Consider the following 14,164-nt stretch of genomic DNA (forward strand, 5'->3'; position numbering starts at 1 on the left):
ATAGTTTTTTCAATAAATGGTGCTGGTACAATTGGATACCCACATGTAAAAGAATGCATTTGGACACCTATCTCATACCATATTAAAAAATCAACTCAAAATGGATGAAGCACTTAATGTAAGAGCTAAAACTATAAAACTGCTAGAAGAAAACATAGAGGTAAATCTTTGTGACCTTGGATTAGGCAACTAAAAGCAGAAGCAAATGAAGAAAAAATAAATAAACGACTTCATCAAAATAAAAATATTTGTGCATCAAGGAACATCATAAAGAAAGTAAAAGACAATGCACACAGAATGGAAGAAAATACTTGTAAATCATGTGTCTGATAAAGGTCTAGTACCCAGAATACATAAAGAACTCTTATATAAAACTCAACAGGCTGGGCACAGTGGCTCACACCTGTAATCTCAGCACTTTGGGAGACTCAGGTAGGTGGATCACAAGGTCAGGAGTTCGAGACCATCCTGGCCAACATGGTGAAACCCCGTCTCTACTAAAAATACAAAAATTAGCCAGGCATGGTGGCGCACGCCTGTAATCCTAGCTACTCAGGAGACTGAGGCAGTAGAATCACTTGAACCCAGCAGGCAGAAGTTGCAGTGAGCTGAGATCATGCCACTGCACTCCAGCCTGGGCGACAGAGCAAGACTCCATTTCAAAACAAACAAACAAACTCAGTAAAAGATAACACAATTTAAAAATCAGCAAAAGATTTGAGGCTGGGCGCGGTGGCACACGCCTGTAATCCAAGCACTTTGGGAGGCTGAGGTGGGAGGATCACCTGAGGCCAGGAGTTTGAGACCAGCCTGGCCAACATGGTGAAACCCTGCCTCTACTAAAAAAAATGGGAAAAAAAAAATAGCCAGGCGTGGAGGCACATGTCTGTAATCCCAGCTACTCAGGAGGCTGAGGCAAGAGAATCGCTTGAACCCAGGAGGCAGAGATTGCAGTGAGCAGAGATTGTGCCACTGCACTCCAGCCTGGGCAACAGAGTGAGACTCCATCTTAAAAAAAAAAAATGGAACACTCAGTTCTTGAAAGAAGATACACAAATAACCAACAAACACATGAAAAGAGGGATGTTCAGTATCATTAGTTGTTAGGTCAATGCAAATCAAAACCACAATGAGATACCACTTTCCAACTACTATGATGACTAGTATTAAAAAATTAGACATATGAGGCAGTTTCTGAGACCAGAAAAATAAAATAACAACAAAAAATTGGAAAGGCCAGGTGCGGTGGCTCACACCTGTAATCCCAGCACTTTGGGAGGCCGGGGGAGGGTGGATTACCTGAGGTCAGGAGTTCGAGACCAGCCTGACCAATATGGTGAAACCCCGTCTCTACTAAAAATACAAAAATCAGCTGGGCATGGTGGTGCATGCCTGTAATTTCAGCTACTCAGGAGGCTGAGGCAGGAGAATTGCTTGAACCCGGTAGGCGGAGGCTGTAGTGAGCCAAGATTGCGCCATTGCACTCCAGACTAGGCAATAAGAGCGAAACTCTGTCTCAAAAAAAAAAAAAAAAAAATTAGTGAGGATAGGAAAAACGAGAACCTTCATATCTTGCTGGTGGAACACAAAATGGCGCAGCCACTGTGAAAAACACTTTGACATCCTTAAAAAGTTCAACACAGAATCGCCATATGACCTGCAGTTCCACTTACAGACAGACACCCAATAGAACCGGGAACATACATCCTCCCTAAAGACTTGCACACAAATGTTGACAGCAGCATTATTCACAGTAGCCAAGAAGCAGAAACAATCCAAATGTCCATCCACTGGTGAAATGATAAACCGATGTGGCCTATCCACGCAACAGAGCTGTTATACAGTCGTAAAAAGGAATTAAGAACTGATACATCTACAACGTGGATGAACTCTGAAACATGATACAAAGTGAAAGATGTCAGATAAAAAAGGCCACATATCATATGATCCAATTTATATAAAATGTCCAGAATAGGCAAAGCCATAGAAATAGAAAGCAGATGAGTGGCCGCCATGGGCGCAGGGGCTGGTTCTGTGAGAACAGGAAGTGACTGCTAATGGGTAAGGGTGTTTTCTTTTTTTTGGAGTGATGAAAACATTCTGGAATTGGATAGTGCTAACTGTTGCACACTCTGTGAATATACTAAAAACCACTGAGCTGCATACTGTAGAAGGCTGAAATTTTATGCTATGCGGGTTGTAACTTAAAAGGAAGAATATAAAGTTGTTAGAAGGAAAAAAAGGAACATATTGACAGTGGTGTGTCAAAGGAGTCCACCTGGGTGCAGGCAACCAGAGAATTTAAGGACAATAATTAAACTAACGACAAGCGGCTTGCTTTTCATAATCACTGTACCCCAGCAGTGCTAAACATGGCAGTGATAAAGGCTCCTCTCTGCAGGGTGGACTGCTCCCTCTGTGCCACTATGAGTACGTCACGTGTACAGAGGGAAAACAGAGCATGTGTTATAATTCATTATGTACAACCTCAAGTTTGACAGTGCTGTATCATTCACAAAGTGCTGTCATAGACAATATCATCCCCGTCACCCTCTGGAGGAGGAAGACCCACCAATGAGGACGAGAAGCCTCCCTGTGGCCATGACTGCTAGTGGTGGCCTCCACAGAGCTCTGGGGCCGAATACTGATTTCAGTAAAGGTTCTCCCACCAACCACACTCCCCAGGGCTGGTGGACAGGACTGGTGTCCTCATCCCTGAGGCCTCACCATGACCAAAATGTAGACAGTTATGCACAGAGGCATTTACCCTACTCTTTACCTCTTTCCTGACTCCGCTGAAGGTTTCTCTGCCCAACAACGAACCATCCCCCCTGCCCCACTGCTGCCTCCACAATTGGCAACTTCACCTGTTTCACAACAGAGTTACCAAATGGTGGCTAGCAGGAGTCTGGGCAAGTAAGTCTCAAAAAACCACAGCCCCCAGTTATAAACTTCAACAGAAATCTATCCAGCACAGGAACCAAGCCTGTGGGATCTTTAAGGGTAACTAGATAGTACATTCAAATCAGATTTCTGCTTGTGAGCTGAGTGCTGGAGGTCAGAACACAGACTCTGTGTTGGGATGCATGGTCAGCTGAAACATGGCAGGAGCTGGCCAGCAGTGGGCTGGACAGGAAACGGAATTTCTTCAACAAACCAAGAAAGGCACTCAGCATTTTCTCCATGACAAGATTCAAGGTAACTTTTACTTTCTTCTTTATACTTCTGGGTACTGATTTATTATCATTATTATTATAAAATAGAGGTTCCAATATATAGGCAGATTTAAAAAATATTCACTTTGTAAAAAGTCAGAAACAAAATATTATTATTTTGAAAGAGAAAATATACGTGTTGACTCATTATCTGTAACAATCTGTTCAGCTCTAAACTTCACAAATCCCGAATTCCAGTTGTGATGTTGATGAACGAGAGTGTGTAGACCCTGGGGGCATGGCTCCCCGCATTTGCTGGGAGGCCTCTAAAGGCTGTGGGGATCCTTTTTCCCAGTACCAGCATCCTCCCAGTTTCTGAGGAGTGAGTAACTCCACAGTTACTGAGGAGTGAGTTCCACCAGCTAACTTCTGCTTACCTGGACAGGTGGCTCAATCATTATCCAGGCTGGAAGCATGAGACTGGGATTGAGAGGCTGAGTCCCTACACGGAAGTAAACTCCACCCCTGGAATCACAGGCCCAGATGTGCTGATTTCCACATGCCAAGCTTGTCAATTTTACAGCTCCTGTAGACAAAGAAAAGTACACACACTATAATTACTTTCGTACAATGACTAATCTTTCAACTAATCTATGAAGTTTGATTTTCTACTTCAAAGAAAGAAATGAGGCTGCATTTGCAACTGAACTTGGACGCTGAGTCATCGGATCTGTCCTAGTCCATCCACATCGGCTGTGTGGACTCAGCTGAGCTTGAGAACACCATAACTCAAGAGAGTAATGATGGCCTCTGGCCACTCTGCCACCTGCCAGGCGCCACACGGCACCCCTTCCAGGCAACAGGCAAAGCAGTCAAGATGCTGTCAGCACGGTGCCCTGAACCACCAAGCCCTGGGATTGGTATCTCATCAGCTTCCTCAGACATGTGACTAATGCCAGCAAATTCTAGATTTGGAGAGAGGGAACTCGTATTTACAGATAATCTTGATCTTAATTAGAATTAAACTGACTGGGCACAGTGGCACACACCTGTAATCTTAGCACTTTCAGAGGCCATTGCGGGTGAATCGGTTGAACCCCGAAGTTCAAGACCAGCTTGGGCAGCACAGTGAGACCTTGTCTCTACAAAATACACAGAAATTAGTTGGGTGTGGTGGCACACACCTGTAGTCCCAGCTACTCGGGAGGCTGAGATCGCTTGGGCCCAGGAAGTCGAGGTTGCAGTGAGCCATGATGGTGCCACTGCACTCCAGCCTGGGTGACAGAGTGAGGCCCCATCTCAAAAAAACAAAACAAAACTAAGTCTCCCAAAGAATCTTCGTTTTTATTTATTTCTCACTGCTATTGAGACTGTTTGCAAGAGGAAAGGAAATGGGAAGAGTTTTTTAAAAATGGAAATTACATTTGATAATAGTCTGGCTAAAAGAACAGCAGTCAACAGTTTCTGAGCAGCTGCTGTGGACAGGCTGGTCAGCCAGGTCTTCATATACTCATCTCAAACCCACAACAATGACACACGATTAGTATCGTCCCACTTCACCCATGAGACCATCGGGACTCAGCCAGAAACAGATCTGCTGAGGGCCACATGGCAGGAGGTGGCCAGGCCAGGAGGCAAAGGAGGATCTAAGGCTTGGACCTGGGTTGGCCTGGGTCCTCTGCATCAGCAACCTCTGACCTCTGAGACTTTACCTACAGCACAATGCACAGATCTTCAGGGCTAAGTTGAATTGGTTTTTTGTTTTTGTTTTTTGTTCTGTTTTTGAGATGGAGTCTCGCTCTGTCATCCCGGCTGGTGTGCAGGGGTGTGATCTTGGGCCACTGCAATCTCCACTTCCTGGGTTCAAGTGATTCTCGTGCCTCAGCCACCTGAGTAGCTGGGATTACAGGTGTGTGCCACCACACCTAGCTAATTTTTGTTAGCTTTGTTAGATTAAACTCCATCATTTGGTGTTTAATCATGTTGGCCAGGCTGGTCTCGAACTCCTGACCTCAAGTGATCCGCCCACCTCAGCCTCCCAAAGTGCTGGGATTACAGGTGTGAGCCACCGCACCTGTCCCAATCAGTTTTAAACAACTTAGTCACCCCAAAAAGTTCCCTCAACTCCCTTCTGGCCAATGCCCTCTACCCTGAGGTAACTGCTAAACTGACTTTTTTATTTTTTTTGAGACAGAGTCTGGTTCTGTTGCCCAGGCTGGAGTGCAGTGGCGTGATCTTGGCTCACTGCAACCTCTGCCTTCTTTTTTTTTTTTTTTTTTTTTAGACAGAGTCTAGCTCTGTCACCCAGGCTAGAGTGCAATGGTGCAATCTTGGTTCACTGCAACCTCCGCTTCCTGGCTTCAAGTGATTCTCCTGCTTCAGCCTTCCAAGTAGCTGGGATTACAGGCATCTGCCACCACGTCCAGCTAATTTTTGTATTTTTAGTAGGGATGGGGTTTTGCCATGTTGGCCAAGCTGGTCTTGAACTCCTGACCTCAGGTGATCCAGCCGTCTCAGCCTCCCAAAGTGCTGGGATTACAGGTGTGAGCCACCGCGCCCAGCCTGCTTCATTTTTAAAGAAACTGCCAGTTTCCCTAATGGAGATCCTGTGCTCCATACCCACAGCCATGTCTGTGGGTTCTGGCTGCCCGCACCCCTGAACCTTTTCCACAGCAGCTGTTCTAGGAGAGGTGAAGTTGTATCATGTCATGGCTTTAATTTGTATTTCCTGCTAAGGAATGATGCTGGGAATCTTTTAATATGCTTATGGGCATCTGTATATCTTCTTTTTTTTTTTTTTTTTTTGAGACAGAGCCTTGCTCTGTCGCCCAGGCTGGAGTGCAGTGGTGCAATCTTGGCTCACTGCAAGCTCTGCCTCCCGGGTTCACGCCATTCTCCTGCCTCAGCCTCTCCGAGTGGCTGGGACTACAGGCGCCTGCCACCACGCCCGGCTAATTTTTTGTATTTTTAGTAGAGACGAGGTTTCACCGTGGTCTCGATCTCCTGACCTCGTGATCCGCCCACCTCGGCCCCCCAAAGTGCTGGGATTACAAGCATGAGCCACTGCGCCCGGTCTGTATATCTTCTTTTGTGAAGTGCCTGTTCAAGTCTTTTGCTCATTTTAAAATGAACTGTCTCCTGACTGCTGAGTTACAGGAGTTCTCTGCACACTGTAGGTACTAGTCTTTTGTCAGATGCGTGCATTGTAAATCTAGTCTGTGGTTTGCTTTTTCATTTTCTTTTTTTTTTTGAGACGGAGTCTCACTTTGTCACCCAGGTTGGAGTGCAGTGGTGCAATCTCGGCTCACTGCAAGCTCTGCCTCCCAGGTTCACGCCATTCTCCCGCCTCAGCCTCCTGAGTAGCTGGGACTACAGGCACTTGCCACCACGCCCAGCTAATTTTTTTGTATTTTTAGTAGAGACGGGGTTTCACTGTGTTAGCCAGGTTGGTCTCGATCTCCTGACCTCGTGATCCGCCCGCCTCGGCCTCCCAAAGTGCTGAGATTACAGGCTTGAGCCACCGCGCCCGGCCTCATTTTCTTAATAGTGTTTTTGGATGAGAAGTTTTTAATTGTGATGGGTTATTTTGACTTTCAACTGGGGAATAAAAGGTGTGCAGCTCCATTAGCTGGTGGTGCTGCCGGAGGAGGGACAGGTGGAGGACGCCCCACACTGGGTGCAGAATCAGGAGGTGCCGCCCTTGCACAGTTGTCACTGGTATCAGATGACAGCCCACGGAGCATAGCAAAACACAGAGGCACGACTCTGCTATGTGAAAATCTCGTCATGTGTCTTCAGTTATGACATCAACTTAAAGCTATTCATTCACTGCTACACAAAAAAATTATCATTATTTCTCTGTGCATTTCCTAAAGATGACAATTTCTCTCTTCCAAAAATTAACTGTATTTTCTCCTCCCTTGATCTTGTACAGAATGTTTTACTAGGGAGTTTAAACAGAACTCCCTGGAACTCTAACATTACATATGCAAAGATCTGTACCAGTCAAAATAAAGTACCTTCAGCAGTAACTCTAGAAATAGCTGAGAAACAAATGCTAATTAAAAAATAATTTTACATTAGAATCTTCAATCTGCCTCTAAGAGAAACTACAGGCAGCAGTGATCATGCTAACAGTCACATGGTGACAAAAACACACCAGGCCAGCATCTCAGAGTTGGCAGCAACAACACCGCTCACAGAACATGGAGTTCACATTACACACTGAACATCCTTTCAGAACACATATAAAAGACTGCTAGACGACGCATTTCCAGTGTATAACCCAGCTTATTCCGAATTGAAGAGACAGGTGAAAGATGACAAAGTCGAACTGAGGGCTTTCTTGCAGATTTTTACCCCAGAGGGTCACCCAGGCCGCCTGGATGAATGAGGTTTGTGAGCCTGTCCCACGGAAGAGGTGGTCAGGATGTGGTGAATGCGGTGGCAGAGACCACAGCCCTCCCCAAACACTCCATGGCTCCCTCACGTTCCCTTAGAGTTAGGCAGGACCCACGACCAGTTCTGGCAACAGGCTCTGAGCAGAAGGAACCGAGATGGTGGAGCCCAGAGCAAGGCAGGCAGGATCAGGAATCCACCACCTGGAGGACCACTGCCCTAGAAGAGGACAGATGCAGGGCTAGCTTCGTGGAGCGGGGGCCACGGTTCACTGTCTGAAGTCGCTGATATCTGGGGCTTGCTACCGAAGCACAGCCCAGCCTGGCTGATGCAAACACACTGACATTTTCCTGCCTGTCCCTGTTTTGTCCTTATTTTTTTCTCTTGTTTTTAAAAAATGCTTTAATTACTTTATTCGACAAAGCAGACATTTTCCCTTTAGGATTATTTCTTAAACGTATTATTTTAAAACAAAAAGTGGCATTTATTTGATGTTTTATTTATAAAACACTTTTCTGTATAAATTACTGCATGATACAATCCTGTTTGTTACCTAACGGCATAAACTGACACTGAATAGTTCTTCATTAAATGTTGCGACCTGATAAATTAAATTGCAAATTTCATTAGTTTGCTAAACATTCCAATGCCTGACATAATGCATATTTATGTGTACTGGGAAATGAAATGTTACAAGCCTCTTAAATATCTGCTAAGTGATGCAAATTTTCTTCCAAAAACTAGGATTATAATAAATCACTACAAAATTCCATATTTGACCGCTACAACTTGGTTCAGCAGCCAACCATTTAATTTAAGAATCCCTTTAATTTAATCCTATAGCAGTAATTGCTCTGGTAATTTGTATAGGGGCAGAAAGAAGAGGGAAGCTGTATCTTAAAAAAAAAATTGAGGCTGGGCGCGGTGGCTCACGCCTGTAATCCCAGCATTTTGGGAGGCTGAGGCGGGTGGATCACGAGATCAGGAGATCGAGACCATCCTGGCTAACATGGTGAAGCCTCGTCTCTACTAAAAATACAAAAAAGTAGCTGGGCATGGCGGCAGGCGCCTGTAGTCCCAGCTACTCAGGAGGCTGAGGCAGGAGGATGGCGTGAAGCTGGGAGGTGGAGCTTGCAGTGAGTGGAGATTGTGCCACTGCACTCCAGCCTGGGCGACAGAGCGAGACTCCGTCTCAAGAAAAAAAAAAAAAATTAAAGGTAGAAATCATATTCATTATTTGATACTTCACTAAAGTCATCCTCATCCTTGAAATTAAAATTTAATTTTTTTTTTTTTTTTTTTGAAGCAGTCTCGTTTTTGTATTGTTAGTAGAGACGGGGTTTCGCCATGTTGGCCAAGCTAGTCTCGAACTCCCGACCTCAGGTGATCCACCTGCCTTGGCCTCCCAATGTGCTGAGATTACAGGCATGAGCCACTGTACCTGGCCTTGTTTCTTAATTAATTTATTAGTAGTAGTAGTAGTTTTTGAGGCAGAGTCTCATTCTGTCTCCCGGGCTGGAGTGCAGCCACCATCTTGGCTCAGCAGGGGCATACTCTTGGCTCTCACTGGAGCCTCCGCCTCTCGGGTTCAAGTGATTCTTGTGCCTCAGCCTCCCGAGTAACTGGGACTACAGGCACCCGCCACCACGCCCAGCTAATTTTTGTATTTTTAGTAGAGATGGGGTTTCACCATGTTGGCCAGGATAGTCTTGATCTCTTGATCTCGTGATCCACCCACCTTGGCCTCTCAAAGTGCTGGGATTACAGGTGTGAGCCACCACGCCTGGCCGACAAGGCTTTTATAACCTAACATCTTCTGCCTCATGCCCTGGGAAGGCTGATGGTGACTTAGAGCAAGAGTTGAGAATTTTCCTGGGAGGGTGGCAGTCACATCATCCACCAGGCGACTGTGTGTGATGACATCCTGTACCTGCATGGAAGGCAGTTTCATCTTTGACTACCAGTAACACGGCCAAATATAGGATCAAAACTCACATCCCAGAGTTACTCAGAAATGGAGCTGCAAATAGTACTGACTTTCCCTGACATTTTAAATCCTGCTGGTACAGCTGCATGCAGTTATAATCCCAGCACTTTGGCCAGGCGCGGTGGCTCACGCTTGTAATCCCAGCACTTTGGGAGGCCGAGGCTAGCGGATCACGAGGTCAGGAGATCGAGACCACGGTGAAACCCCGTCTCTACTAAAAATACAAAAAAAAAAAATTAGCCGGGCGTGGTGGCGGGCGCCTGTAGTCCCAGCTACTCGGAGAGGCTGAGGCAGGAGAATGGCATGAACCCAGGAGGCGGAGCTTGCAGTGAGCCGAGATCGCTCCACTGCACTCCAGCCTGGGTGACAGAGTGAGACTCCATTTCAAAAAAAATAAAATAAAATAAAATAAAAAAACAATAATCCCAGCACTTTGGGAGGCTGATGTGGGAGCATCACTGGAGCCCAGGAGTTTGAGACCAGCCTAGGCAACATAGTGAGACCCTATCCCAAATTAAAACAAAAATCCTGTTGGGTACATACTGTCACTAAGCAATTGGTCCCTGCCTGTAAAGTCCCTACACACTCCGTGTGTAAACTTCCAACAAAAATAATGTGAGTCAAACTAAAATAATTTTTTTTTTTTTTTTAAGAAATAGGAGCTTGCTCTGTTGCCTAGATTAGGCTCAGTTTCCGGGGCTCAAGCAATCCTCCTGCCTCAGCCTCCCAAGTAGCTAGGACAACAGGTGTGTGCCACTGTGCCTGGCTCTGAAATGACAGGTAGAAGCACAGTGCTATGATGGGGACAGTCACTGAAGAATGTTTGGGGGGGAGATGCAATCTCAACTGAGTCCTGAAGGAAGAAGAGTTGAAGAAAGGAAAGCAGCCCACGGAAGGAATGCTAGGCCGCAGGAAGAGAAGCAAATGGGCGGCATGAATGTGCATGGCACATTAGGGAAGGGCAGGAGTTCAAGACTAGCCTGGCCAACATGGTGAAACCCCATCTCTACCCAAAATACGAAAGTTAGCCAGGGCCCCAACACAAAGGCCAGGAGTGGCTGGAGCCCCCGACACATGAGGCCTCAGAACAGCAGGCCGGGCCTGGCTGCGAGACCCTGGGCACCACACCAAAGACTGGAGCTTTATTCTAGTGGCAATGTGGAGCCATGTAACGTGGAGGGCAACACCGTCTGAGCTGGGTTTGAGGAAGACAGCTCTGGTAGCCGTGGTGGGAGGTGGGCACACCTGGTGCCAAGAGGCAGCTACTGCAGTACAGCAACTTGGTGATGAGGGGCTCCACCCTGGCAGTGGTGGGAGGGAAGCAGAGGTCCAGAAGCAGGGAGATCCTCGGATACATGGCCAGGACACTGCTGAGCGACTGGCCAAAAGAGCACTCCAGTCTTTGCAGCAGAATTTACTGGGAGCAGCAGGGCTCAGTGGCTCACACCTGTAATCCCAGCACTTTGGGAGGCTGAGGCGGGTGGATCACCTGAGGTCAGGAGTTCGAGACCAGCCTGGCCAACACAGTGAAACACTGTCTCTACTAAATATACAAAAATTAGCTGGGCGGGGTGGCACGGGCCTGTAATCCCAGCTACTTGGGAGATTGAGGCAGGAGAATCGCTTGAACCTGGGAGACGGAGGTTGCAGTGAGCCAAAAATCAGACCATTGCACTCCAGCCTAGGCAACATGGTAAGACACTGTCTCAAAAAAAAAAAAAAAAAAAAAAAGGAATTTAGTGGGAGCAGAGGAGTGAAGTTAGGAAAAAGAGCACAATTGGGGGAGGCTGAATTTGATATTGAACAAAATCCTCAAATGCAGTCACTGTGTCTCCATTCATTGATGCGTGCACCCCCACTGTTGACTTTAACAAATATTTTTAGAGATGCGGTCTTGCTATGTTGGCCAGGTTGGTCTTAAACTCCTGGCCTCAAGCAATCCTCCCAAAGTGCTAGGATTACAGGTGTAAGCCACTGCACCCGGCCCACTGCTGACTTGTAAAAAATAAATGAAGCACCCCAATTAATTCCAGATAAGTAACACAGGCAGCAGCCATGTCAGCCTGATGACTCTCCTTTGCAGTCAATAATCCCCATTCAATGCAAGCCACCTGATGACAGCCACCAGGCACAGTCATACACGGGCTCCTGGGCAGACGGCACGCCTGAATTCAAAATTTTCACTTAAATATGTAATTATTAAAAGGTCTCTTGGGTCGGGCGCAGTGGCTCACACCTGTAATCTCAGCACTTTGGGAGGCCAAGGCAGGTGCATCAGTTGAGGTCAGGAGCTCAAGACCAGCTTGGCCAACATGGTGAAACCCCATCTCTACTAAAAATACAAACATTAGCTGGGCATGGCTGTGCATGCCTGTCATCCCAGCTACTCGGGAGGCTGAGGCAGGAGAATCACTTGAACCCAGGAGGCGGAGGTCGCAGTCAACCAAGACTGTGTCACTGCACTCCAGCCTAGGCAACAGAGTAAGACTCTATCTCAAACAAACAAATAAAAAAAGAAGTCTCTTGACCTACCTGCTTTTCCTGCAGGACACAGACCATATCTGGAGACAGCCCAATAACTGAACACTTGGTGCCCCTGGCCTGATGCTCACTGCCCCTACCCTGGCATAGTGAAGGCTGGGGAGGTGGCCGTTCCTTCTAGGGGAGAAACTCAGCTTCAGTGAGATTGAGTCTCAAGAGCGAGAGGGAGGCCGGGCGCAGTAGCTCACGCCTGTAATCCCAGCACTTTGGGAGGCTGAGGCGAGCGGATCACGAGGTCAGGAGATCGAGACCATCCTGGCTAACACGGTGAAACCCCGTCTCTACTAAAAATACAAAAAATTAGCCGGGCGTGGTGGTGGGAGCCTGTAGTCCCAGCTACTCGGGAGGCTGAGGCAGAAGAATGGCGTGAACCCAGGGGGCAGAGCGTGGGGTGAGGTTGGATTCCGCCCCCCCACGCCCGGCGGGAAAAAAAGAATCCGCCCCCCATCTCAAAAAAAAAAAAAAAAAAAGAGCAAGAGGGAAACAGGAACAAGTCCACCCTGAGTCCAAGATGGCCTTGGGCCCTCCAGTGTTCAGCAGATACTCATTGAGGGGATGGGTATGTGAGCAGAGGAATGGCCTAGGGGTCCTGGTCGCCTGTTCACCTCCCTTGCCCCAACACAAAGCTGCCAACCCTGGACTTGCTGCATTCTCTCAGGATGTGTAGGAAACAGGAAAGGAGTCTTAATCTGACATTTCAAGATCAACCAGGTAACTCAAATAAACAAAATCTAAAGTTCAGGGCAGGATAAGGACTAAGCGAGGTGGTGCTTTAACAAGAGATGCTGGATTTGCCCTCCCTGTGGCACAAACTGGGGCAACACAAGCAAAAGCCCCACCACCAGCAGCTAACAAAGACTAGAGAGCACCCCCAAGCAAGATGTGTCACAGCCTTCGGATGACCACACCGCCCGGAGATGGCTGACATTTAGATGGGATGCCCCGTGCATCCTCCGGGGGGTTGGGCTTGGGGGTTGCTGCTCCCATTAGAAAGGAGAGGAAACCAAGGCCGGGCATGATGGCTCACACTTGTAATCCCAGCACGTTGGGAGGACAAGGCAGGTGCATCACTTGAGGTCAGGAGTTCAAGACTAGCCTGGCCAACATGATGAAACCCCATCTCTACCCAAAATACAAAAGTTAGCAGGGACCGTACGTGGTGGCTCATGCCTGTAATCCCAGCACTTTGGGAGGCAGAGGCAGGCGGACCACCTGAGGTCAGGAGTTCAGGACCAGACTGGCCAACATGGCGAAACCCTGTCTCTACTAAAAATACAAAAAATTAGCCAGGTGTAGTAGTGGGTGCCTGTAATCTCAGCTACTCGGGAGGTTGAGACAGGGAGAATTGCTTGAACCTGGGAGGCAGAGGCTGCAGTGAGCCGAGATCGTGCCACTGCACTCCAGTTTGGGCAACAGAGCAAAACTCTGTCTCAAAAAACAAAAAAATTAGCTGGGCATGGTGGCACACGCCTGTGGTCCCAGCTACTTGGGAGGCTGAGGTGCGAGGATTGCTTAAGCCTGGGAAGGCAGAGGTTGCAGTGAGCCAAGATCGTGCCACTGCACTCTAGCCTGGGTGACAGAGTGAGACCCCACCTGAGATAAAAAAAAAAAAAAAAAAGAAAGGAGAGGAAATTGCAGTTCAAGGTGACAGCAGCTTGCCCAGAGTCCAGAGCCTGCCTGGGGCCCAGCTCTGTCCTGCCTCTGCCATAAGTCCCCACACCTCTGCCATAAGTCCCCACACCTCTGCCTGTGACCTCCTTGCACCCACTGCCTGTCTGATCCATTTCAGGGTCAGCTGGATACTGACATTGATTTGCTAATGATTTTGCAGGCAGAACACAGGGGCTCAGTGAAAACCTGCCCATCCACAGTGACCAGGACCCCCAGGCCATCCGTCTTGTTCACACACCCAACCCCTCAATGAATATCTGCTGAACACCAGAGGGCCCAAGGCCATCTTGGACTCAGGATGGACTTGTTCCTGTTTCCTCACACTCTTGAGACTCAATCCCACTCAAGCCAGGTTTCTCCCCTAGAGAAACCTCCCGGTGAAGCCCAAATACACACCTTAGAGACCTGCACC

At 47.6% G+C, this 14,164-nt stretch overlaps 1 protein-coding gene across 1 annotated transcript in view; it reads right to left on the reverse strand.

Annotated features, from left to right (window-relative positions):
- The window catches only part of TECPR2 (tectonin beta-propeller repeat containing 2), a 90,999-nt gene that overhangs the window by 34,293 nt on the left and 42,542 nt on the right, over positions 1-14,164 (reverse strand). The window contains exon 14 of the mRNA XM_058429876.1: positions 3,593-3,741. Within this exon, the coding sequence (XP_058285859.1) occupies positions 3,593-3,741 (149 nt within the window). The remainder of the gene's footprint in view (positions 1-3,592; positions 3,742-14,164) is intronic.

This window comes from Hylobates moloch, unplaced genomic scaffold (assembly GCF_009828535.3).
Source record: "Hylobates moloch isolate HMO894 unplaced genomic scaffold, HMol_V3 SCAFFOLD_16, whole genome shotgun sequence".
Taxonomy (NCBI): Eukaryota; Metazoa; Chordata; class Mammalia; order Primates; family Hylobatidae; genus Hylobates; species Hylobates moloch.